Consider the following 25052-nt stretch of genomic DNA (forward strand, 5'->3'; position numbering starts at 1 on the left):
TTCCTAAGGCCCACTTGACTTCACATTCCAGGATGTCTGGCTCTAGGTGAGTGATCACACCGTCGTGGTTATCTGGGTCATGAAGATTTTTTTGGTATCGTTCTTCTGTGTATTCTTGCCACCTCTTCTTAGTATTTCCTGCTTCTGTTAGTTCCATACCATTTCTGTCCTTTATTGTGCCCATCGTTGCATGAAATGTTCTCTTGTTTTCTCTAATTTTCTTGAAGAGATCTCTAGTCTTTCCCATTCCACTGTTTCCCTCTATTTCTTTGCACTGATCACTGAGGAAGGCTTTCTTATCTCTCTTTGCTGTTCTTTGGAACTCTGCATTCAAATGGGTGTATCTTTCTTTTTCTCCTTTGCCTTTCACATCTTTTCTATTCTCAGTTATTTCTAACGCCTCCTCGGACAACCATTTGGCCCTTTTGCATTTCTTTTTCTTGGGGATGATCTTGATCACTGCCTCCCGTACAATGTCAGGAACCTCCGTCGGTAGTTCATCAGGCACTCTATCAGATCTAATCCCTTGAATCTATTTGTCAATTCCACTATATAATCGTAAGGGATTTGATTTAGGTCATACCTGAATGGTCTAGTGGTTTCCCCTACTTTCTTTAATTTCAGTCTGAGTTTGGCAGTAAGGAGTTCATGGTCTGAGCCACAGTGAGCCCCTGGTCTTGTTTTTGTTGACTGTATAGAGCTTCTCCACCTTTGGCTGCAAAGAATATAATCAGTCTGATTGTAGTATTGACCATCTGGTGATGTAGAGTCTTCTCTACATGTGTAGAGTCTTCTCTTGTGTTGTTGGAAGAGGGTGTTCGCATTCTCTTGACAACACTCTTTTAGTTAGCCTTTGACCTGCTTTGTTTTGTACTCCAAGGCCAAATTTGCCTGTTACTCCCGGTATCTCTTGACTTCCTACTTTTTGCAGTCCAGTCCCCTATAATGAAAAGGACATCTTTTTGGGGTGTTAGTTCTAGAAGGTCTTGTAGGCCTTCTTAGAACTGTTCAACTTCAGCTTCTTCAGCATTACTGGAAGGGGCACAGACTTAGATTACTGTAATATTGAATGGTTAGTCTTGGAAATGAACAGAGATTCTTCTGTCATTTTTGAGACTGCACCCAAGTATTGTATTTCAGACTCTTGTTTACTATGAGGGCCACTCCATTTCTTCTAAGGGATTCTTGCCCACAATAGTAGATATAATGGTCATCTATGTTAAATTCAACCATTCCAGTCCAGTTTAGTAGGCTGATTCCTAAAATGTTGATGTTTACTCTTGCCATCTCCTGTTTGGCCACTTCCAGTTTGCCTTGATTCATGGACCTAAAATTCCAGGTTCCTATGCAGTATTGCTCTTTACAGCATCAGACTTAACTTCTACCACCAGTCACATCCATAGCTGGGTGTTGTTTTTGCTTTGGCTCCGTCTCTTCATTCTTTCTGGAGTTATTTCTCCACTGATCTCCAGTAGCATATTGGTCACCTACCGACCTGGGGAGTTCATCTTTCAGTGTCCTGTCTTTTTGCCTATTCATACTGTTCATCTGATTCTCAGAGCGAGAATGCTGAAGTGGTCTGCCATTCCACTGGGGTTTCCCTGATAGCTCAGTTGATATCAGTTAAATGTGGAATCTAAAATACAGCACAAATGAAATTATCTTTCAGACAGAATGAGACTTACAAAGAGAAGAGACTTATGGTTGCTAACGGGGAACGGAGGTGGGAGATGGAAGAATTGGGAATATGGAATTAGCAGATGCTATTATATATTGAATGAATAAACAACAAGGTACTAATATATAGCACAGGGGCTACATTGAATATTCTGTAATAAACCATACTGGAAAAAATATGAAGAATACATATATATATATTCAGTGTATATATATATTTGTATGTATGTATTATATATATGTGTGTTTACAAGCAGAGTGGTTCAGTGTGTGTGTGTGTGTGTGTATACTGAATATATAAATTTCTGCTTGTAAACTAATTTACCAAAAACTAATACAACATTGTAAATCAACTATACTTCAGTAAAAGAAATTTTGAAAAGGAGATATCAGAAAACTAAACAGGTTTCCCTTGTGGTCTACTGGTTAGGATTTTCACTGCTGTCACTAGCGTTCAGTCCCTGGTCAGGGAACTGAGATTCCACAAGCCTCATGGCATGACCAAAAAAATAAAAAATAGAATTGAAGAAACAGAATCTGTATTGAAAAAGCTCCCATATACTGTAAAGTTAAAGCTACATTTACATAAAACCTAGCAATATCAACCCTAGGTATTTGCCCATACAGATTTCTCAATAGGCAGGTCCCAGAGTTTGCTCAAATTGATGTTCATTGAGTCAGTGATGCTATCTAACCATCTCATCTTCTGCTGCCCTCTTCTCCTTTTCCTTTCAATCTTTCCCAGCATCAGGGTCTTTTCTAATGAGTCAGCTCTTCATATCAGGTGGTCAAAGTATTGGAATATCAGCTTCAGCATCAGCCCTTCGAATGAATATTCAGAGTTGATTTCCTTTAGATTAACTGGTTTGATCTCCTTGCAGTCCAGGGGACTCGTAAGAGTCGTCTCCAGCACCATGATTCGAAAGCATCAATTTTTTGATGTTCAGACTTCTTTATGGTCCAACTCTCAAATCCATATGTGACTACTGAAAAAACTGTATCTTTGACTGTATGGACCTTTGTTGGCAAAGTGACGTCTCTACTTTTTAATATGCTGACTTAGGCTCAGAGTTTATCTATTTTAGATCTTAAAAAACTAGCTTTAGGTTTCATTAGGTTTTGGCTGTTGATTTCCCGTTTTCTATTTAGTTACCTTCCAATCTGATCTTTATTATGTCATTTCTTCTGCTTAACTTGGGTTTAATACTTTGGGATTAACATTATACAAAACCTTTTTTCCTTTAAAAGTGAATTCGACAGATTTTGAAACCCTGTACTCAACCCATACTGTGCGCGTGTGTTTGGCATTTAGACAAGGACATAATACTTTTTGCTTCTAGCCAGATTCCATAAAGATTGAAGTATTTCGATGCTGTTTTTAGTTAGTTGAAGGACATAGGATTTTCTTTTTGTTTTGAATAGTGATTTTTCTGCCTGTTTATCTGCTGTGTTTCAAATTCTGAATGAAGTATATCTATAAATTATGAAAGTACTTGACATTTCCATGCCAAGCCTTATGAAATTTACCACACGTAGAGTTAAATATATGTGGCATCCGTTAAGTGGTGTAAAATATTTTTGTTAAGAAATAAAATTTTATCCTCGTCTTTAATCTTAGCAATCAATTAAGGGCTGTAATATTTATTTAATTCAGAATGTAAGACATTGAAATCCACACGTCTTCTCAAATGAGAAATGTCTAAGGTATAAGGAAGTTCTAGTGTTTTCATTTCTTATGTTTTAGTATATTAGAATAAGAAATTCCTGTGGTGGATAGAGTAGAATTTGTATTAGTCTTTTAGGTTGTCTTCTAAAGCCTGAGTTAGAATCAAGGCAATAAATTGTATTTCAGTCCCTGGTCAGGGAACTGATTGAAAATTGTATTTAAGTATTAATACACATTTGATTTACTCTGTAAATAGTAATTTTATTTTTTAACAGATTAAATTGGCTTGAGAATCAGTTTCTTTTTTAAATATTTATTTCTTATGCCATGTTCAGTAAGAAGTGTAGGTATTATTAGAATTGGAATATTGTTGGAGGGATGTAATATTTATAGAACTACATGAAAATTTTTTTCTTTGTTTACTTTTCTAATTGTTTAATGTTCCTTTTCTTTTAGATCCTATTTGACCAAACCCAGAGATCAATTAAGGCACAACTTCAGAACTTTGTTAAAGAGTAAGTCAATTTCAGTGAAAAGAAAAGCAGCCAAGATTACTTCTGGGAGTTATCATTTGAGAGAACCTAGAATCATACTTTCAGACTTACTAAAAATATGGGAGTTTTTATTTGTTTTTTGCTTTGTGAATTTTATGTTGCATATTTTTCTGAATTACTCTGTAAGAAATCAGGTTTCATGCTTTTCCATGAATAACTTATGGAATTTGTATTCAGGATACATAGTTCAAATTGTTAATAGATAAAACAAATTTTTAATGTAAATAAATAATCTGATGACCTTTAAAAATAAAAGCAGATCCCAAAAGTGGTTGAAATACCATCAGTTATTCTAGTTATCTCCATATAGTATTTTCTTTGTAGAGAAGATAATAGGATTTATGAGAATGAGTTATGAAGGTGCATAATAAGTAATGAAAACAAGCCTTTTGTGTCACAGTCATCACATTTTATGTGTGAAATAAAATGAAACTGGAAATAAAAAAAAAATCTGACCTTTCCAGGTATGGATGTTTGCCTTTTCTACATTAATAATTTCAGTTTTTCTCTTTTAATCCCTGACTAAGAGTATATTATATTACATATAAGGTTGATTAGGATACAGTATTCAGTTCAGTTGCTCAGTCGTGTCCGACTCTTTGCAACCCCATGACCACAGCACGCCAGGCCTCCCTGTCTATCACCAACTGCCAGAGTCTACCCAAACCCATGTCCATTGAGTCGGTGATGCCATCCAACCATCTCATCCTCTGTCGTCCCCTTCTCCTCCTGCCTTCAATCTTTCCCAGCATCAGGGTCTTTTCCAGTGAGTCAGCTCTTCGCATCAGGTGGCCAAAGTATTGGAGTTTCAGCTTCAACATCAGTCCTTCCAATGAATACCTAGGACTGATCTCCGTTAGGATGGACTGATTGGATCTCCTTGCAGTCCAAAGGACTCTCAAGAGTCTTCTCCAACACCACAGTTCAAAAGCATCAAATCTTTGGTGCTCAGCTTTCTTTATAGTCCAACTCTCACATCCATACATGACCACTGGAAAAACCATAGCCTTGACTTGATGGACCTCTGTTGCCACAGTAATGTCTTTGCGTTTTAATATGCTGTCTAGGTTGGTCATAACTAATTCAGGTATTACAAGCTATAAATAGTGGCAGAGCTCATAATGCACTTCTGTCTTAGTAGATTAGAATTTGTTGTACTGGAGGTGATCTCTTGCAGATTGTTTATAATATTCAGAATGTCCTTATAGTATATATACATGAAAATTTATCACTTCCTTTAAAGAGTTTAAAGTCTTTGCTAGGCATATTTTATTATTGTTTTTGTTATTTTAAAGTTATTTGTCTTCAAATTATTTTGCCTAATTCCCTGGTAGAAGAAGTAAAAGCAAAGGGATGTTATGTATTTACCTAAGGTCATTAATGAATGGAGGTTTCAGATTTTCAGACTGTTACCCTTTACTGGTACATAATTCTTTTAGAGGGCTTCCCAGGTGGCTCATGCGTGCTCAGTCGTGTCTGACTCTTTGTGACCTTATGGACTGTAGCCCACCAGGCTTCTCTGTCCATGGAATTTTCCAGGCAAGAATGCTAGAGTGAGTTGCCTTTTGATTCTCCAGGGGACCTTCCTGACTCAGGGATCGAACCCTTATCTCTTGTGTTTCCTGCATTGGCAGGCAGGTTCTTTATCAGTTGAGCTACCAGGGAAGCCCTCTTAAAGAATTATGTACTAGTAAAGGGTTATAGAGAAGGCAATGGCAACCCACTCCAGTATTCTTGCCTAAAGAATCCTGTGGACAGAGGAGCTTGGTGGGCTGCTGTCCATGGGGTCGCACAGAGTCGGACACGACTGAAGCGACTTAGCAGCAAAGGGTTATAGTATCCATTTCAATAGTCTGAGCTTCCCTGGTGCCTCAGATTGTAAAGAATCTGCCTGCAATGTAGGAGACCTGGGTTTGATCCCTGGGTTGGGAAGGTCCCCCGGAGTAGGAAATAGTAACCCACTCCAGTATTATTACCTGGAAAATCCCATGAACATAGGAACCTGGTGGGCTACAGTCCAGGGGATCACAAAAAGTTGGGCACAACTGAGCAGAAGGTGAAGGGGAACTAAAAAGCCTCTTGATGAGAGTGAAAGAGAAGAGTGAAAAAGTTGGTTTAAAGCTCAACATTCAGAAAATGAAGATCATGGCATCTGGTCCCATCACTTCATGGGAAATAGATGGGGAAACAGTGGAAACAGTGGCAGACTTTATTTTTTGGGGCTCCAAAATCACTGCAGATGGTGACTGCAGCCATGAAATTAAAAGACGCTTGCTCCTTGGAAGAAAAGTTATGACTAACCTAGATAGCATATTGAAAAGCAGAGACGTTACTTTGCCAACAAAGGTCCGTCTAGTCAAGGCTATGGTTTTTCCAGTGGTCATGTATGGATGTGAGAGTTGGACTGTGAAGAAAACTGAGCGCTGTAGAATTGATGCTTTTGAACTGTGGTGTTGGAGAAGACTCTTTCGAGTCCCTTGGACTGCAAGGAGATCCAACCAGTCCATTCAAAAGGAGATCAGCCCTGGGTGTTCTTTAGAAGGACTGGATGCTAAAGCTGAAACTCCAGGACTTTGGCCACCTCATGCGAAGAGTTGACTCATTGGAAAAGACTCCGATGCTGGGAGCGATTGGGGGCGGGAGGAAAAGGGGACGACGGAGGATGAGATGGCTGAATGGTATCACTGACTCGATGGACATGTGTTTGAGTGAACTCCGGGAGATGGTGATGGACAGGGAGGCCTGGTGTGCTGTGATTCATGGGGTCGCAAAGAGTCGGACACGACTGAGTGACTGAACTGAACTGAACTGAGCACACAGTACACACACTTCTTTTAGACAGTATTATATGTGTGTATTTGTAAAATTTATTTCTTCTTTTGGCCTACTAATTTTCTTCAATAAGAAATAAATGTTGTTTCTTTAAATGTGGTCTATACCTTTGTAGGAGAAGGCAATGGCAACCCACTCCAGTACTCTTGCCTGGAGAATCCCATGGACAGAGGAGCCTGGTAGGCTGCAGTCCATGGGGTCACTAAGAGTCAGGCACGACTGAGCGACTTCACTTTTCACTTTCATGCATTGGAGAAGGAAATGGCAACCCACTCCAGTGTTCTTGCCTGGAGAATCCCAGGGACGGGGGAGCCTGGTGCGCTACCGTCTATGGGGTCTCACAGAGTCGGACACGACTGAAGCGACTTAGCAGCAGCAGCAGCATACCTTTGTAACGTATACTATTCCCCAATGGCTCAGGTGGTAAAGAATTTGCCTGCCAATGGAGGAGACTCTGGTTTGATCCCTGGGTTGGAAAGATCCCCTGGAGAAGGCAGCCCACTCCAGTATTCTTGCCTGGAGAATCCCATGGACAGAAGAACATAACAGGCTACAGTCCATGGGGCCTCAGAGGAGTTCGACAGGACTCAGTGACTAAAACAACAATAGGACCACCCATAACAGTAAATCAAGGACTTGTCTTAAGAAAATCCCTTAGATTTCTAGAGCTTATCCCCAAAACACAAAGAACTATAATTTCTGGGAGAGGACCCTTGGAACTTGCATTTTTAAACAAGTTCCCTGTGGTATATGCTACTGTTCAAAAATCATTTGGTTAGATATTAGTGCATGTCCCAAAATTTGTCTTTAGAAAAAACAAATTAACTTTGCCTTTTATGTTTCTGTAATGTTAATTTGATAATTCATTTTTTAATTTGAATTGTATAAATTTAAGTCAGGAAATGCTAGTTGACTATATTAGGGAATATTATGTGCTCATAGACTAATATATGTATTAGTTGGAAGAACTATTGAGTATCATTGCAAATAAATAAATAAATATGGCAACATAAGAATAAATTTTTCAGTGTTATTTTGCTGAAGTGTTTGATCCAGAAAGTTTTATAAAAATTTCACTATTTTAATTTTTTTAGAGATCTCAGAAAATTCAAAGATGCCAAGAAACAGTTTGAAAAAGTCAGTGAAGAAAAAGAAAATGCGTTAGTAAAAAATGCTCAAGTGCAAAGAAACAAACAGCATGAAGTTGAAGAAGCCACAAACATTCTGACGGCAACAAGAAAATGTTTTCGACACATAGCCCTCGATTATGTACTTCAGGTTTGTTTATTATATGTTTTCAAAAATTGCTTACTAAACATGTTGTTGGGCTTCCCTCATAGCTCAGTTGGTAAAGAATCTGCCAGCAATGCAGGAGACCTGGGTTTGATTCCTGGGTCAGGAAGATCTCCTGGAGAAGGAAATGGCAATCCACTCCAGTTTTCTTGCCTGAAAAATCCCATGGACAGAGGAGCCTGGAAGGCTACAGTCCAGGGGGTTGCAGGAGTCCGACATGACTTAGCGACTAAACCACCACCACCAAACATGTCGTTATTTTTGAGTGATTGCATTGAAGGGAATAAATTATGCTATTTCTTTTAGTTTAAAATTAAGCCATGTTCTTTTGTGAAAAATTTTCATGTGTCTGGGTGTTTATCTGCATATGCCCTATACATGTGTGTATACCTTAAGTTCTGATTTCTTCCCCTGTTCAATTAACATTATCTCTTTTCCTTTTCTAAATATCATTAAAAGGATTATTAATTGCTATATTTTATTCTATGGATATACTGTGTCAATTTAATTAATATCCAGTTATTAGATGTATAATTGCCAGTTTTTGCTGGCAATACTTAAAATACAGTTTTCAGTAAATACTTAATGATAATATCTTTGTATATAAATCTCTTGCAACACTTCTGATTATTTCTTTAGAGTGGATTCTAGAGATACAAAGGGCTCACCATATTGCCAAATGAAAAATATTTCTAGAAATAATGTTCTCATATTTGCATTAGGTGCTGCTTTTGAAAAGTAGAGATCGATATTTGATAAGATGCCAGGTGATCTAAGACAGAGAAGTCCCTTTAGATTGTTGACTTAACAATGGTCACAGAGTATTTCGTTAAAAAATCCTGAAGTAACCATATTGCAAATTAGTGATTAAAAACTACCCAGTTAACTTTGCAAAAATAGTAGAAAGTAGAAAGTATGATTTTTTTCTATTAAATTCCTACTCAGTAAGTGGGAGGATAAATTTTAAAAAGTACAGTCTATTAATTAAAGACTTCTAGAACTTAGCAGCAGCAGCAGAATGGAGTAGTCTGTATTTCCTATTTCCTCTTATCTATCTCACACTTATACCACTTCCTGCTGTAATATGAGCACTGAGATTCTGTCTACCCCATTCTTCTGAAATGGCTTGCGTTAAGGTCTCATTCGTTAGAAATATTTTACTTTTTAACCGACTTGACTATTGTGTTCTATTGAAATATTAGACTGCACTCTCTTTCTTGAGACCTACTTTCATCTTGATCTTAAGCCACTTTCAGGCCGTCATCATAACTTCTGTTTCTTTTCAGTTTCCACCTTGGGTTTCTCTCCTTTGTGCACCTTTGCAATCTGACTTTTAGGGTTCCATCTTTGGTTTTCCTGTTTTCTGACTTTATGATTTTCCTTATAGTTTCATCATGTCCTTTGCTTGAATTATTTCCATATATAGATGATGAAATCTACTTTTCTCCTGAAGTACTTTGTCCCTTTTGTGTCCAAAACTGAAATCTGTCTTCTCAAATGGCTTCTTATTTGTTACCAAACTGAGTGGTGTTACCCTCTTAATCATAGAAGCCAGACTTGGAGAATCATACTAGATATTCTCCTCATTCTTAGCTACTACAAGTAACAATCGAAATTGCCTTGAAAAGTTCTGTGTACCTCTTAAATCTGTTCTTTCTCAATCTGCTGCAGCCCGAATTCTTATTGTTTCTTTTCTGGAGTATTAAGATGTTCTCATAAAAATTGATCTTTCCTGCATTACTTTTAACCTGCTCTTTAGCAATCCATTCTGTGTTCTGTGGTCAGAACTACTCAAACTTCTCCCAGCAAATGAGTCATCTTGTCTCTGTTTCCTCTGTGCTGCCGTATTATTGTCATACACATTGCTGTTAGAGCACTTCTCTCATTTATTGTGATTATTTATTAATATGTCTTTCTTACACCTAGATTATATCCCTTCTGTCTAGTCAAGTGGTTAGAAAATAGATAGGTAATGTTTTTTGAAAGAGTGGATGACTTAATTTAAAATTTTATTTGGGGAGGGACAGTTAGCTAAAATATTGATTATTGTCAAATTTACACATTGTGAACTATCCATTTCCTTTGGTGTCCCTCTAGTAGTTTTAAGTTAGGACTTCACCTCTCTTGTAAGTTACTTGTTTGAATTTTTCTAATGAGAACTGTTGTATTATTTCATTATAAGGCCAAACTCTGTTTTAGAGAATACTAAGTAATAAATATTCAAATTTACAGTTTGTCATGCTTTAACTTCTCTAAATATTTTAATATACTTTTGTTTTTTCAAGTATATGCTGTTTTTCATTGTCAAACAGAGGTATTTTTAACATTTTTCTAAGCTTTTACTTGGAGCATTTGGAAGTTACTGTTTTAGTTCTCAAAACTGAATAGACCTTGAAATAAACATGCAGAATAAACTAGTGCTTAGGTAAGCAATGTTATTAGATTTTGGGGGCCTGTTTTTGTTTTCTGCTCAGTGCTTTAAAATTATAACAGGTAAAATATTCACTGGGAAGGACATATTAAAAGGATACATATTCTGTAATCTTTGGGAAGTTTTAGCAAAGAATGAATGATTCTTTTTTGTAAACATTTAATTTCACTAAGTTGATATATAATAACGGACAAAAATAAAATGCTTGTTGTGAATTTCTAAAGTTGGGAGAGATACCGTAGAAGGCAAATTTTGTAATTACTGATCTTTCAATAGTTTGGTCTAATTAAAATATTTATTTATGGCCCATTAATTTGTTTAACAAATATTTATTGAGTGCTTAATATATACAACTTGGAGAATACATCTGGGAATAAGGCAAGACCTTGATCTCATGGAGCTTATGTTTTAGCTGGGGAAATGACATAAGTAAATAAAATGTAAGGTAGTTAAGAGTACTAAAAGGAAAATAAATAGGGTTGATACACTAAAGAGTGCTTGAAGGCCTAATTTGAACCTTTGTGAGGAGATAGTATTTAAGTTTGGACCTTATGGATAAGAGCCTCATGCCTGTTTGGGCAGAAAATCATGACATGAGGACAAAACAAATAGTATGAAGGCCTTGAGGTGGGAATAGTCATGGGCTGTGGTTGGAGTACAGAAAAGGGGAATGTACTGTAGTAGAAAATTAGGTTGGAGCGGTAGCAGGAGCCTCTTCACAAAGGGCCTTGTAGGCTACAATAGGGAGATGTAGGTTGGGAAATGGCAACCCACTCCAGTGTTCTTGCCTGGAGAGTCCCAGGGACAGGGGAGCCTAGTGGGCTGCCGTCTACGGGGTCGCACAGAGTCGGACACGACTGAAGCGACTTAGCAGTAGCAGCAGCAGCAGGTTGGGAGTTGGAAGATTTTAAGATAAACATACACGATCTTATTTATTGTTCAAAAAAGCACTCTGGTTGCTGTGTGCAGAATGAAGTGTAAAGAGTCAAGAGTGGAAACAAACTAGTTTAGACTATAGTAACAGTCAGGAGTACATCATGCAGATGTACATTATATGCAGAGTATATAATGTACATTATATGCAGAGTATATAATGTACATTATATGCAGAGTACATCATGAGAAACACTGGGATGGAAGTAGCACAAGCTGGAATCAAGATTGCCGGGAGAAATATCAATAACCTCAGATATGCAGATGACACCACCATTATGGCAGAAAGTGAAGAGGAACTAAAAAGCTTCTTGATGAAAGTGAAAGTGGAGAGTGAAAAAATTGGCTTAAAGCTCAACATTCAGAAAACGAAGATCATGGCATCCAGTCCCATCACTTCATGGGAAATAGATGGGGAAACAGTGGAAACAGTGGCAGACTTTGTTTTTTTGGGCTCCAAAATCACTGCAGATGGTGCCTGCAGCCATGAAATTAAAAGACGCTTACTCCTTGGAAGGAAAGTTATGACCAACCTAGATAGCATATTGAAAAGCAGAGACATTACTTTGCCAATAAAGGTCTGTCTAGTCAAAAGGCTATGGTTTTTCCAGTGGTCATGTATGGATGTGAGAGTTGCACTGTGAAGAAAGCTGAGGGCCGAAGAATTGATGCTTTTGAACTGTGATGTTGGAGAAGACTCTTGAGAGTCCCTTGGACTGCAAGGAGATCCACCCAGTCCATTCTGAAGGAGATCAGCCCTGGGATTTCTTTGGAAGGAATGAAAGTGCTGAAACTCCAGTACTTTGGCCACCTCATGCGAAGAGTTGACTCATTGGAAAAGACTCTGATGTTGGGAGGGATTGAGGGCAGGAGGAGAAGGGGACGACAGAGGATGAGATGGCTGGATGGCATCACTGACTCGATGGATGTGAGTCTGAGTGAACTCCGGGAGTTGATGATGGACAGGGAGGCCTGGCGTGCTGTGATTCATGGGGTCGCAAAGAGTCGGACACGACTGAGCAACCGAACTGAACTAAACTGACTGAACAGTCAGGAAAAGATAATAGCAGTTGGTGGTAGTGATGAAAGTGGTGAGAATTTATATTAAGGATGTATGTTGAAAGAGCAATTAGGTGAGGAGAGTGGAGAAAAGATGAAATTCTAAGAAATTTTAAAGTTTATCAAGGTGATAGTTTTATCAGTACAGTACAACATGGCCAGTTTTTCTTTGAGTTGAAAAATGATGAGAGTTTCATTGGTATGTTTGTCTAAAAAATGTTTTTGCAAAAAGCAGGTCAAAAGCTGAAAAAGTCAAACTTTGTTTTTATTTACATTTCTGGAAAAGTATTAAACCATTAGAATAAGCAAATTTTACAACATTGCATTCTGGATTAGTTTTTTAAATAGTGTATAAGTGATTAACCAAGTTCGTTTTCCCTTCAGATTAATGTCCTTCAATCAAAAAGGAGATCAGAAATCCTGAAATCAGTAAGATATTTATTGAAATGATGTTCTATATATTTTAATATGAAGTTAAATGTATATATTTAAGTGTTTAAAATAGCATCATATGTATGTGTATATATGTTTGTTTGTTTATTGACTTATTTATTCCAAGTTTATAATTGATCTTCTTAATGATGTTTGTATACTTCTTACATGTCACTAAACCACTTTTTTCGTTTGTTTATGTTACAGTTATTTATATATGTCTCATCCATTAATATATTGTAAGTTCCTTAAAGCAGACATTTATATATTTGAGATTGAGAGCATACATAAATAGCATCATTTTATAGAATTTTCCCCTTAGGGTTGTTGATGTATCAGCTTTTTGGAATGCAGGTAGAAAACAAACAAGTTGAAATGTGAAGGCGTGAGAACAGTGATTTTCTTATTTGCCTTTTTTTTTTTTTGTCTTAAAGCTAACAAGGAGGTGGGCAGAGGATGGTAGTGGTATGGACATTATAGTCTTTTGTATTTTGAGACCCTAGAAATAATTTCTTCTCTGATTTTGTTCACTGAAAATTTTTTTCCTTCTAAAGGTTTACTGAAATTGTTCTTGATCCTTGTCCCCAGCTAGCTTTTTCCTAAATTCTGTTAATATTTATGTTATTTCTTATCAGATGAGTACATTATACTTCCTGTTTACATCCACTTCCTTTTCGAGACTGAGAGCAATGTGTATTATTTGTAGAAAATTAGAAAATAAAATGTATGAAGAAAGAATAAAAGTGCTACAAATGCTACTACCAAGAGAGAACCACTGTTGTGGCTGATGTAATTTTTGTCTTTTTTATGTGTATGTGTGTGCCTATTTGTGTGTGTACATGAACATTTATATCTACCTTTTAAAATGCTGTTTAATTTTTTTAAAGCAAAACAAAATAGGAATCTGTACATACTCTTCTGTAATTTTTTTTTGTACTAATACACTCCAAAATCATCATGTGTTATTAAATATTTTTTTATTTAATGATGACCTTTCTGGCTAGATAGAATTCTTCCTTGTGAATATAGTAGAGGTCCGTCTAGTCAAGGCTATGATTTTTCCAGTGGTTCATGTATGGATGTGAGAGTTGGACTGTGAAGAAGGCTGAGCGCCGAAGAACTGATGCTTTTGAACTGTGGTGTTGGAGAAGACTCTTGAGAGTCCCTTGGACTGCAAGGAGATCCAACCAGTCCATTCTGAAGGAGATCTGTCCTGGGTGTTCTTTGGAAGGAATGATGCTAAAGCTGAAACTCCAATACTTTGGCCACCTCACGTGAAGAGTTGACTCATTGGAAAAGACTGATGCTGGGAGGGATTGAGGGCAGGAGGAGAAGGGGACGACAGAGGATGAGATGGCTGGATGGCATCACCGACTCGATGGACATGAGTTTGAGTAAACTCCGGGAGTTGGTGATGGACAGGGAGGCCTGGCATGCTGCAATTCACGGGGTCGCAAAGAGTCGGACACGACTGAGTGACTGAACTGAACTGAACTGAGCAAACATTTTTTTGAAGGGCCTGGTAGTAAACATACTAGATTTGGGGGTCCATAAGCCTCTTGATGAAAGTGAAAGTGGAGAGTGAAAAAGTTGGCTTAAAGCTCAACATTCAGAAAACGAAGGTCATGGCATCCTGTCCCACCACTTCATGGGAAATAGATGGGGAAACAGTGGAAACAGTGTCCGACTTTATTTTTCTGGGCTCCAAAATCACTACAGATGGTGACTGCAGCCATAAAAGACGCCTACTCCTTGGAAGGAAAGTTATGACCAACCTAGATAGCATATTCAAAAGCAGAGACATTACGTTGCCAAAAAGTTTCGTCTAGTCAAGGCTATGGTTTTTCCTGTGGTCATGTATGGATGTGAGAGTTGGACTGTGAAGAAGGCTGAGCGCCGAAGAATTGATGCTTTTGAACTGTGGTGTTGGAGAAGACTCTTGAGAGTCCCTTGGACTGCAGGGAGATCCACCTAGTCCATTCTGAAGGAGATCAGCCCTGGGATTTCTTTGGAAGGAATGATGCTAAAGCTGAGACTCTAGTACTTTGGCCACCTCATGCGAAGAGTTGACTCATTGGAAAAGACTCTGGTGCTGGTAAGGATTGGGGGCAGGAGGAGAAGGGGATGACAGAGGATGAGATGGCTGGATGGCATCACTGAATCGATGGACATGAGTCTGAGTGAACTCCGGGAGTTGGTGATGGACAGGGAGGCCTGGCGTGCTGCGATTCATGGGGTTGCAAAGAGCTGGACACGACTGAGCAACTGATCTGATCTGATCTGATGATCTGTGTTGCGGTTGCTCAGCTGTGCTATTGTAATGAGAAAGAAGTCATAGACAGTATGTAAATGAATGGCATGACTGTTCCAGTATCAACATGGAAGTTAGAATTTTACATAATTTCTACGTCATTAATATATTGTGTCTTTTTTTTCATTTTCGTTAACCATTTAAAAATGCAAAAACCATTGTTAGCCCATTGGCCATCCAAAAACAGGTAGTGGGGTTGGATATATTTTGTGGGTTACAGTTTTGACCTTGTTGAGTTCAGTTGCTCAGTCGTGTTTTTTTGCGACCCCATGGACTGCAGCATGCCAGGCCTCCCTGTCCGTCACCAACTTCCGGCGTTTACCCAAACTCATGTCCATTGAGTCAGTGATGCCATCCAGTCATCTCATCTCTGTCGTCCCCTTCTCCTCCAACCTTCAATCTTTCCCAGCATCCGGGTCTTTTATAGTCACTCAGTTCTTTGCATCAGGTGGTCAGCGTGTTGGAGTTTCAGCTTCAACATCAGTCCTCCCAGTGAACACTGATTTCAATGAAGGACTGATTTCCTTTAGGATGAACTGGGTGGATCTCCTTGCAGTCCAAGGGACTCTCAAAAGTCTTCTCCAACACCACAGTTCAAAAGCATCAATTCTTTGGTGCTCAGCTTTCTTCACAGTCCAACTCTCACATCCATACATGACTACTGGAACAACCATAGCTTTGACATGACAGACCTTTGTTGGCAAAGTAATGTCTCTGCTTTTTAATATTCTGACCTTGAATATTATCATAGATTAACTTTACCCTTTAAAGGACTTTTGAGTAATTTCCCTGTTTTTGACATGAAATGTAGCATTATATAGTGATCATCCTAATGAATAATATGATTATTTCCTTCAGATAGATTAAGGTAAGATATTACTTAGAGAATTTAAGCATTTATTGAGACTTTTTAAAAAGTACTCTCAAGTTATAAGGGTTACACAAAATTTTCACTAATAGTGTGTGAGAGTGAACATTTCTGCATCTTTTAACAACACTGGGTGTTGATTTTTCCCACTTTGCCCATAATTTGATAGATAGAAAATTTCATCTTAATGTTTAATTTTGGATTTCTTTGATATAAATGAGTATGATTGTCCCCCTTCCTCTCCCCCCTTTTTTCTTGGTCATTTATGTTTTCTGTTTATGTCCTTTGTCTCTTTTCCTGTTGGGATCTTCATGTTTTTCAGATTAATTTGTAACATCTCTTACCTACTAAGACTATTAACCCTTTGTCATATGCTTTTTCCTAGTTTATTGTTTATCTTTTAATACACTTATTATGCATTTTGATGTGCAGGCATATTGTACATTTTTATGTACTTGTAACTATCCTTCTTTATATATAATTATATATATATATATATAAATTAAGCATAATTTTAAAAAATCATATTCACGAAATTGTACTACTGACATCTAATTCCAGAATCGTCTTTTAGTGAGCTTTGTCCTTTTGTCATTGTTTTTTATTTTATTGGTTTTTCTCTTTCAAAATAATTTTTTTTCAAGGATTCTTGAGTATTAAGGACCTTATGACCTATTTTAGATTTCAGAGAACTAAGCAGATGTCTCTTTTTGCTAAAAATAACATGGCTATTCAGAGGATTCTTTCAGTCCTGTGATTGAGTTATTTAATTCCTTCTAATGTGAAAACTTAACTAATAAAAATGAGTTTTTTTTCTCTCATGAATAGTTAAAATATAGGAAAACAGAAAAAATTTTAACCCATTAATGACAGTTTTGGATTTTTGGAATGAATATAACAAAATCTCCATATTGGCAAAGCCTGTTGCCTCATTTTATTTTGGTATTTTTGAGAAAAAAATGAGCATTCCCCTATTTCATGTTTATCTACAGGTTGTAAAGTGTTTGTGATTGTTTTGAGAGCTTATATCACCTTCTAATCTTTTGATGTTTTATTTGTAATTTAAGATTTGCCAATGAGTTTTGTTGAAAGATACATAGACATTTTATAATGTACCTGAAAAGATGGTGATGCTATTGAAAACTTGATTTTTTGAATTATTGCAACCTTTTAAGAAAAATGTTTCAGCTTAATTTTAAATGGTTTGATATTTTGTGCTCTGGTGAAATAATTTTTTAACAATACATAGGATCAGAATTTAAGTTTCAGAATGTTTATTTAAGAATTGATTCAAAAATGGTGATCATTTTTTCCTCCTTTAGATGTTATCCTTTATGTATGCCCATTTGGCTTTCTTCCATCAAGGATATGATCTGTTTAGTGAACTTGGGCCCTATATGAAGGATCTTGGTGCACAGGTAATGTGCTGTACTTCTTGTTTCTGTGTTATATGCCAATATCTGTATTTTTTTTTAAGTGTATATATTTGACATTTTCATTTCAGGTATACAGTAAAATAATTTAATATGTTAGTATGTATATACTGCACAATGATCATCACCATATAAATCTAGTTAACATCTACCTTACATAGTTATACATTTTTTTTTTCTGATGAGAACTTTTAAGATCTACTCTCTAGCAACTTTCACATATATAAAACACTATTATTAACGATAAATACCATGTTGTCTTTGACATCCCCAGGAGTTGTTTATTTTACAGCTGGAAGTTTTGTACCTTTTGACCCTCATCTCCCATTTTGCCCACCCCCAAAACCCACCGCTAGCAACCTCCAGTCTGTTCTTTCTATGAGTTCTTTTTTTTTTAAATTCCACTTATCAGTTCATTCCCATCACACAGTAGTTGTCTTTCTCTGTCTGACTTATTTAACTTAGTGTAATGCCCTCAGCATCCATCAATGTTGCAAAAGGCAGCCTTCCCCATTTTTTATGGGTTAATAATACTGCATTGTATATTAATACCACATTTTTGAATTCGTCTATTGATGGACACTTAGGTTACTTTCATATCTTGGCTAAGTAATGCTTCAGTGAATGTGGGTACGCAGATACCTTTTCGAGTTAGTGTCTTCATTTCCTTCAGATAAATGCCCATGAGTGGAATTGCTGGATCATATTGTAGTTCTATTTTTATTTTTTTGAGGAACCTCCTTACTGTTCTTAATGGTGCCTGCACCAATTTCATTTTCCTCATCAGTACACAAGGGTTCCCTTTTCTCCACATCCTTGACAATCTTGTCTTTGATGACAGCCATTCTAACAGATGTGAGGGGATATCTCATTGTGGTTTTAATTTAGAAGTCCTTCATGATTAGTGACGTTTGCTCCCTTGTTTGCCATCTGTGTGTTTTCCATGGGAAAATGTCTATTTAGGTCCTCTCCTCATTTTTTAATTGGATTTTTTTTTTTTAGCTGTTGCATTGTCTTGAGTTCTTTATATATTTTATATATCAACCTCTTATGAAGTATATGATTTGTAAATATCTTCACCATTTGGTAGGTTGCATTTCCATTTTGATGATGCTTTGCTGTGCAGAAACTTTTTAGTTTGATGTAGTTTGAGTTGTTTGTTTTGTAGTCTTTGTTTTAGTACCTGTATTTTTAAAGAGATTAAGCAAATTGGGAAATTTGACATTTCGTTTATTTAGTGTAGAAGTTTGGTGTTTTTATAGCAGATTTATGTGAGTCCAGTGTGTAACCAAAAATGAGATTAAAGTTAAAGAATATGTTGTAGATAGTTATATAAGGGTACTGAGAAGAAGAGTTTTAAAACAAAGTGTTTGTTTTACAGTATACATAGCTGGATTTATTTTTTTGTTTCTTACATTTGGATTATTGAGTTACTATCCTAATTGGTATTTTATTTTAGTTATAACTTTTTTATTTTCAAAGATATTTGCGTTTTGCTATTTTAAATAATAAAATTTTATTTTTAACGTATTTATTTATTTATTTGCCTGCCCTGGGTTTTAGTTGTGGCAGGCATATAGGATCTAGTTCCCTAACCAGGGATTGGATCTGGCCCCCTGCATTGGGAGCATGGAATCCCAGCCACTGGACCACCAGGGAAGTCCCTGAATAATAATAAAGTTTAGAATTTTAAGATTAAAGAACTCTAGGTAACTTTTTCATTTTATACACACATAGACATGCATGAATTATATATAAGAACATTATATAGAAATTTTGTTATGTCCAAATTATTTTTGATTATCTGATCAGAACTTCAGGCTTCCTTGATGGCTCAGTGGTAAAAAGTCCACCTGCCGATGCAGGAGACACAGGTTCGATCCCTGGGTTGGGAAGATCCACTGGAGAAGGAAATGGCAACCCACTCCTGTATTCTTGCCTGGGAAATCCCATAGACAGAAGAGCCTGATGGGCTCCAGTCCATGGGGTTGCAAAAGATTTGGACACGACTGAGCAACTAAACAACAATAGCAACAATCAGAATTTCATGTTAAATATGTTCCCAGACATTCTTTTTTTGTTGACTGGTGAGTTTCCTGGATTTCTGTCAATTTTCAGTTGGTTTTCTTTCCCAAAGTGGTTCAGATTACTTTTCGAGGAAAGGGATTAAGGATGAAAAATAGAGTTTAGAGAAATGGGGAAAAAGTAAGAGCAAAATGATAATTGCATTCGTTGACCAAAAATAAATATGGTGCATGCATGCGTGTGTGTGTGTGTGTTGGGCTGTTGTGGGGGAAAGGTGGTGTGTAAGGTATATGTCATGAATTATAGAATTGCTCTTCCTTACCTCTATAGAGCTTAATCTACTGGAAGAAAATAACAAGTTACCACACTATTAATCTCTGTGCTAAGTGCCCGATCTGGGTATATAAATTGAGATTAGATTTTGTTTGCATGTGATAGAAAACCACAAACAGCAGGAGCTTTAAACAGGATAGAATTTTATTGCTTTTATGTAAAATCAAAGGTCTAATATGCTGCTGCTGCTGCTAAGTCGCTTCAGTCGTGTCCGACTCTGTGCAACTCCATAGACGGCAGCCCTCCAGGCTCCCCCGTCCCTGGGATTCTCCAGGCAAGAACACTGGAGTGGGTTGCCATTTCCTTCTCCAATGCATGAAAGTGAAAAGTGAATGTGAAGTCGCTCAGCCGTGTTCGACCCTCAGCCTTCCAGGCTCCTCCGTCTGTGGGATTTTCCAGGCAAGAGTTCTGGAGTGGGGTGCCATTGCCTTCTCCGAAAGGTCTAGTATTGTGATCACTTAATCTGTAGGGACCCAGGCTTATTATATCTTTGGATTCTGCCTAATGGTTCAGAGTGGTTTATCAGGCTTTAGCCATCATATCCAAATTGTAGCCAATAGGGTGGAGGGGAAAAGAAAGATTTGTTCCCTCTCTTTCAGCATAGTTCCCAGGGATTGTATATGCCACTTCTGCATATGTTCCATTGTCCCATTAGCTTCAAGGAAAGCTGGGAAATAGTGTTAATGCATGTAACTATGTTAACCTACTAGAATTTGGGGATTTTGTTGTTAAGAAAGGAAGAGAGAATGGATATGGGAGATGGATAGCGGTCTCCACCACATATGTTACTGCAACGTATAAGTAGTATATCCAACCCAGATTTGGGAAGAAGACAGGACCTTCCTAGGCCCTTGGTGTTGTGTATTAGTTGTTCAGTTGTGTCCGACTCTGCGACCTATGGACTGTAGCCCACCAGGCCCCAGGCTCCTCAACTACTACTTGAAAGTCCATGAAATTCTCCAGGCAGGAATACTGGAGGGGCTTGCCATTCCCTTCTTGAGGGGATCTTTCTGACACAGGGATCAAACCCGGCTCCCTTGCATTGTGAGCAGATTCTTTATCATCTGAGCCACCAGGGAAATCCTCTAGGTACTACTGACATCTTAGCAAACATTAGATTTTACCCTCATCTTACATTAAGTATAATATTAAAAAAATGCATTGGATTATAGTTGACTAGTGTCAATAATTGTATATTTTGACATTTATTAATTTCAGTTTTGCAGTTTTTACCCTTCCAGGTCTCAAGTAATTTTGCATGTCCCTGAGAAGCATCTAAACTCTAGTGCCTATAGTGTTTGGCCTGGTTGGAGGTGCCAGTTTATGGTATCTGGAGTTAGGGTCATGGCAGTAGGGGTGGAGATAAATAGAGTTGAGGAATATGTACTCAATTCGAGAGTGGAGGGACATGAGAAGCTTAAATGTATTGAGTTTGGGAATAGGACATCTAACTGGGTATATCTAGAATTCAAGAGAGAGAAACATTAAAAAAGTCAATAATATATAGTTGCTAATTGCAGTCACAGGAGTATATGAATTGAACCAAGGAGAGTTAATAGATATTTCAAAAACATCAACCTATTTAAAAAAAGATAAGTGACCAAGCACCATGCCTAATACTTTTAATTTTGAAAATTAAGGTCCACAAGTGTGGAATAAAAGAGAATTTGACTTGGGACAGATTCCTCAGAATGACCTACTTTTAAGAAATGGCTAGGTAAGAGGGCTCCATGAGAACATTGATGGGAGAGAGGTGGAAGACCAGGAGACCATGGTAGCAAAAGACAAGGAGAGAGTGTCTCAGAAGGATGTGGGTGGTTGTCAGTTCAAGGACTGGAAGGAAGGGTTAGTAAGCCTAGGACTGAGAATTGCCTCTTAGATTTAGCAACAAGAAGGTTATTTGTTACTTCTTTCGGAGTTGAGGGTCTAAGAGGTAAAAGCTAAATTACCATGGATAGATGAATATGATATGGGCAAATGGAGAATAGGGAGAATTTTTTAAGAAGTTGTATTGTGAAGGAAAGAGAGAGAGAAGTTGGTAACTAGAGAGGAGTGTGGGCTTTAGGAAGATTTTATTTAAGGTATTATTCTATTTATTACATTTGCACAAATTTAAAACAAGTGGGAATGGGAGAATTTGAAAAGCAGAAGTAGTATTGAAACTTGAGGTGGTAGACGTGGACAAAATTCAGAACATAAGTACAGGATTGGGGGCACCTGGTTGGTTATAGGCGTCTATTAACCTCATATGTGCAATACTCACAGAAACACGGGGCACATGCTGCTTTGCTCCAGTTCTTTTCCTGATCCAGTATCCATCCCCTAGAGGATAGGACTGCCAGCCTTTGCATCTCTCCAACTCATTCGTCCTCCAACACTTCACCGTGTTGAAAGACATCTTTTTCTTTATACGTTTGCTCTGACAGAGGGAGAGAAAATTTTTCTCTTTTCTGCTGCAATAGCAGTGGAGTGGGATACAGTTGAGAAATTTACTACCAATTTGACAATTTACTACCATCACTGGCACTGTAGCACTGGTGTGGAAGGTGCGTGCGTGCAAGTTTTAAAATATCAGTTTGAATCTTGGAAGTGCCTTTCTGCTGCAGTTCAGCCTGAATGTACGAAAAACATTTATATGTCATTCAATTAAAGGCTTTAAAAGCAGGATATAATGATTATTTCACTCATTCACTATAAAAAACCGTTGAGGACAGTTTCCTAGTGCAGCATTACCCGTTACATCAGCGTGACATGTCACTGTGGTGTGTGTGCCTTCGGTCCAAAAGTGGAGTAGTATAGTTGCCGTCTAAAGAGAGTAGTTTGTAGTAGTGATAGTTCTGTTTCCATATATCTTCTTTTGGATCTTTATTATTATTCAGTGATATTAAGATTCTGTGGCCAGAATTAGTCTCCTGTAGGGGAAAAAAACCCATTTGTGATAGAGAGTCAATAAACATCACATAGTCTTTTAAGAAGGCCTATTTCAGTTTTGTTTTTAAAAGATATCAATGAAAGCATCTTTCTCCATACTTTGTTGATATCAACATATATAGTCATTTATCACACATCAGTCAGTTCAAGGTGATGGGTGTTCAAAGATGAAATGACGTACATCACTGTTTAGAATAGTAGACACACCTAATGGAATATTTTATTTATTTTCTTTTGAAATTTTTATTTTGTATTGGGGTGTAGCTGATTAACAATGTTTTAAAAGTTTCAGGTGAACAGTGAAGGGACTTAGCCATACGTATAAACGTATTCATTCTTTCTCAAACCTCCCTCTCGTACAGACTGCCACATAACATATAGCATTAACCATGTGCTATATATTAGGTCCTTGTTGGTTAACCATTTTAGATATATTTTAAATATATTTAAATATAGCAGTGTGTACATGTCCATCCAAAACCCCCTAACTATCCCTTCCCCTGAAAATAAGTTCATTTTCTAACTTTATGAGTCTCTTGAAATATTTTAAACCTAATTGTTTGTTACTCCAGCAAAGAGGAATTCAGGAAACTAGTACTTTTGTATTAATACTGGAAATCAGGTATTTCGCTTCTGATGGAAGGAACAAGAATGAAATGGGATTTTATGATTTCATAAGTTTTAAAATTTTTTTAAAAGAAAAATTGATGATTTTATACCTTAACCTAAGGAATGACTTCTTTCCTGTTTTATTCTACTCTACTCTATTCTATTTTCTTTCTCTTTTATCTGTTGAGTTATTTTTTCTGCCTTTTAGATTTTATTATAATACTAGGAAGCCAGCTTGAAAGCATCATGCATTTTGAATGATTGGAAGTGTCTGTTATGTTGAACTTGTGAGTGCCAGCACCCACTAAATTAGCTGCTAGATTTTGCTATTTGGCGGAAAAAAAAATCACCAGTGTATCTTCTTTCTGTCTTTGATAGAAACTGCTAGCATTGCTGAGCGTATCAGCTGGCCACTTAATCTAGAGTCATTCTCCTTAATTCAAGGAGTGAACTCGTTATCATTGTTGTACCCTAGGCAAGGCCACCTGTCACAATTGCTTGATATGTGATTGTTCTCAGAAACATTTTCCCTAGAGGAGTTTTAGACATTCTCAAAGAGGATATGAAACCAGAAAAAAAAGAACTTTCATTTTATGGTTGTAGCCAAAATGCCTTTTTAGGTAAACCTAAGTTGACTGACTTATTTGGAATATGATTTTTGAAAAGTAACTGTATCTTTCTTTTTCAACTTTTAAGTCTCTCTTATTTACTCTTTATTTTCTTTTGCAGTTGGATCGACTGGTTGTAGATGCAGCAAAGGAGAAAAGAGAAATGGAGCAAAAACATTCCACCATTCAACAAAAGGTACTTGAGGGGAGAAGTTAGAGATGATTAATTCCCTTTTTACACAATTTTTTGGTTATTGGTTTCAGCAAGGTATCACATTGAAATAAATCCTTTGAATTGCCTTAATAATTAAATTTATAGATGAATTCCTCCTTTTTTTGTAAAGCATAAAATATTTTTCCAGTGTTGAGGTATGTATTTTATTATTCTTTTATATCAAAATATTTGAGAGCCATGCTCTTGAAAAAGTGTATAAAAACGTCAGTCTCTTAGGGCCTTAACTGATTTAAAGGTGGCCCTTGCGTGCTAAGTCACTTCAGCTGTGTACAACTCTTTTCGATCCTATGGACTGTAGCTTGCCAGGCTCTTCTGTCCATGGAATTCTCCAGACTAGAATACTGGAGTGAGTTGCCATTTCCTTCTCCAGGGCATCTTCTTGACCCAGGGATCGAACCTGCGCCTCTTAGGTCTCTTGCATTGGCCAGTGGGTTCATTACCACTCGGGCCACCTGGGAAGACCCTTCAGTGTTCAGTTCAGTCGCTCAGTCGTGTCGGACTCTTTGCGACCCCATGAATCGCAGCAGGCCAGGCCTCCCTGTCCATCACCAACTCCCAGAGCCCACCCAGATCCATGTCTATCGAGTCGGTGATGCCATCCAACCATCTATCCTCTGTCGTCCCCTTCTCCTCCTGCCCTCAATCTTTCCCAGCATCAGGGTCTTTTCCAATGAGTCAACTCTTTGCATGAGGTGACCAAAGTACTGGAGTTTCAGCTTTAGCATCATTCCTTCCACGTCCGCCCCTGACCTCGGACGTGGGGTAGCTCCTCCCGGCCTCTGCCCCTGACCTCGGACCTGGGGTAGCTCCTTTCGGCCGTTC

General features: G+C 37.6%; 1 protein-coding gene across 1 annotated transcript in view; it reads left to right on the top strand.

Moving 5' to 3' along the window:
- The window catches only part of ACAP2 (ArfGAP with coiled-coil, ankyrin repeat and PH domains 2), a 173145-nt gene that overhangs the window by 104849 nt on the left and 43244 nt on the right, over window positions 1-25052 (top strand). The window contains exons 5-9 of the mRNA XM_010834416.1: window positions 3800-3858; window positions 7824-8007; window positions 12830-12874; window positions 17379-17474; window positions 24117-24191. Coding sequence (XP_010832718.1) covers window positions 3800-3858; window positions 7824-8007; window positions 12830-12874; window positions 17379-17474; window positions 24117-24191 — 459 coding nt within the window. The remainder of the gene's footprint in view (window positions 1-3799; window positions 3859-7823; window positions 8008-12829; window positions 12875-17378; window positions 17475-24116; window positions 24192-25052) is intronic.

The sequence above is a fragment of the Bison bison genome, unplaced genomic scaffold (assembly GCF_000754665.1).
Source record: "Bison bison bison isolate TAMUID 2011002044 unplaced genomic scaffold, Bison_UMD1.0 scf7180017864032, whole genome shotgun sequence".
Lineage (NCBI taxonomy): Eukaryota > Metazoa > Chordata > Mammalia > Artiodactyla > Bovidae > Bison > Bison bison.